Source organism: Chaetura pelagica, unplaced genomic scaffold (assembly GCF_000747805.2).
Source record: "Chaetura pelagica isolate M959 unplaced genomic scaffold, ChaPel_1.0 scaffold493, whole genome shotgun sequence".
NCBI lineage: Eukaryota > Metazoa > Chordata > Aves > Apodiformes > Apodidae > Chaetura > Chaetura pelagica.
In genome coordinates, this window is record NW_009952696.1 from 137,537 (window position 1) to 138,122 (window position 586).

A 586-nucleotide genomic window follows, 5' to 3' on the forward strand; every position below is an offset into this window, starting at 1 on the left:
GTGCACCCTGCCTGAAGCTACAGCCTCGGCCCCCCAGGAGATTGACCCTTCCAAAGAGAACCAGCTGCTCTTCACCTACTCTGTCCACTGGGAGGTGAGGGGTCACAGGGAGCTGGCTGGCAGCTCCTGCCCAGCTGTCCTGCAGCTCCGTGTGTCTGTCAGAGAGCTCCTGTGGATGTTGGGAATGTGCTGGTGTGAGAAGGACTTCCCTGCTCTTTCAGGAAAGTGACATCAAGTGGGCTTCCCGCTGGGACACCTACCTGACCATGAGCGACGTGCAGATCCACTGGTTTTCCATCATTAACTCGGTGGTGGTGGTCTTCTTCCTCTCAGGTGAGTGAGGGGTGGGGGTGAAGAAGCCTTCAACTCTCATCTGTGGGGAACTGTCTAAGCCTCAGCTGCTGGAGAAGGACGTGGCCTTGTCCAGACCCCATCAGGAGGGGCAGGAAACCAACACAAGCACATCAAACCTCCCATGTCCCGTGGCGCCCCAGTCACCCCCCTCTGCCCTGCCTGGGGCAGCAGGGGGAGCAGAACATGGTTGCTGCACACCTTGCATCTCCTCAGCAAAGGAAAAAAAGAATCA

The 586-nt window shown here is 57.8% G+C and overlaps 1 protein-coding gene across 1 annotated transcript in view; it reads left to right on the top strand.

Moving 5' to 3' along the window:
* TM9SF4 (transmembrane 9 superfamily protein member 4) overlaps positions 1-586 on the top strand; it is a 12,176-nt gene that overhangs the window by 5,706 nt on the left and 5,884 nt on the right. Inside the window, exons 7-8 of the mRNA XM_009994003.1 lie at positions 1-94; positions 222-333. The exon at positions 1-94 is cut by the window's left edge and continues 15 nt beyond it. Coding sequence (XP_009992305.1) covers positions 1-94; positions 222-333 — 206 coding nt within the window. The remainder of the gene's footprint in view (positions 95-221; positions 334-586) is intronic.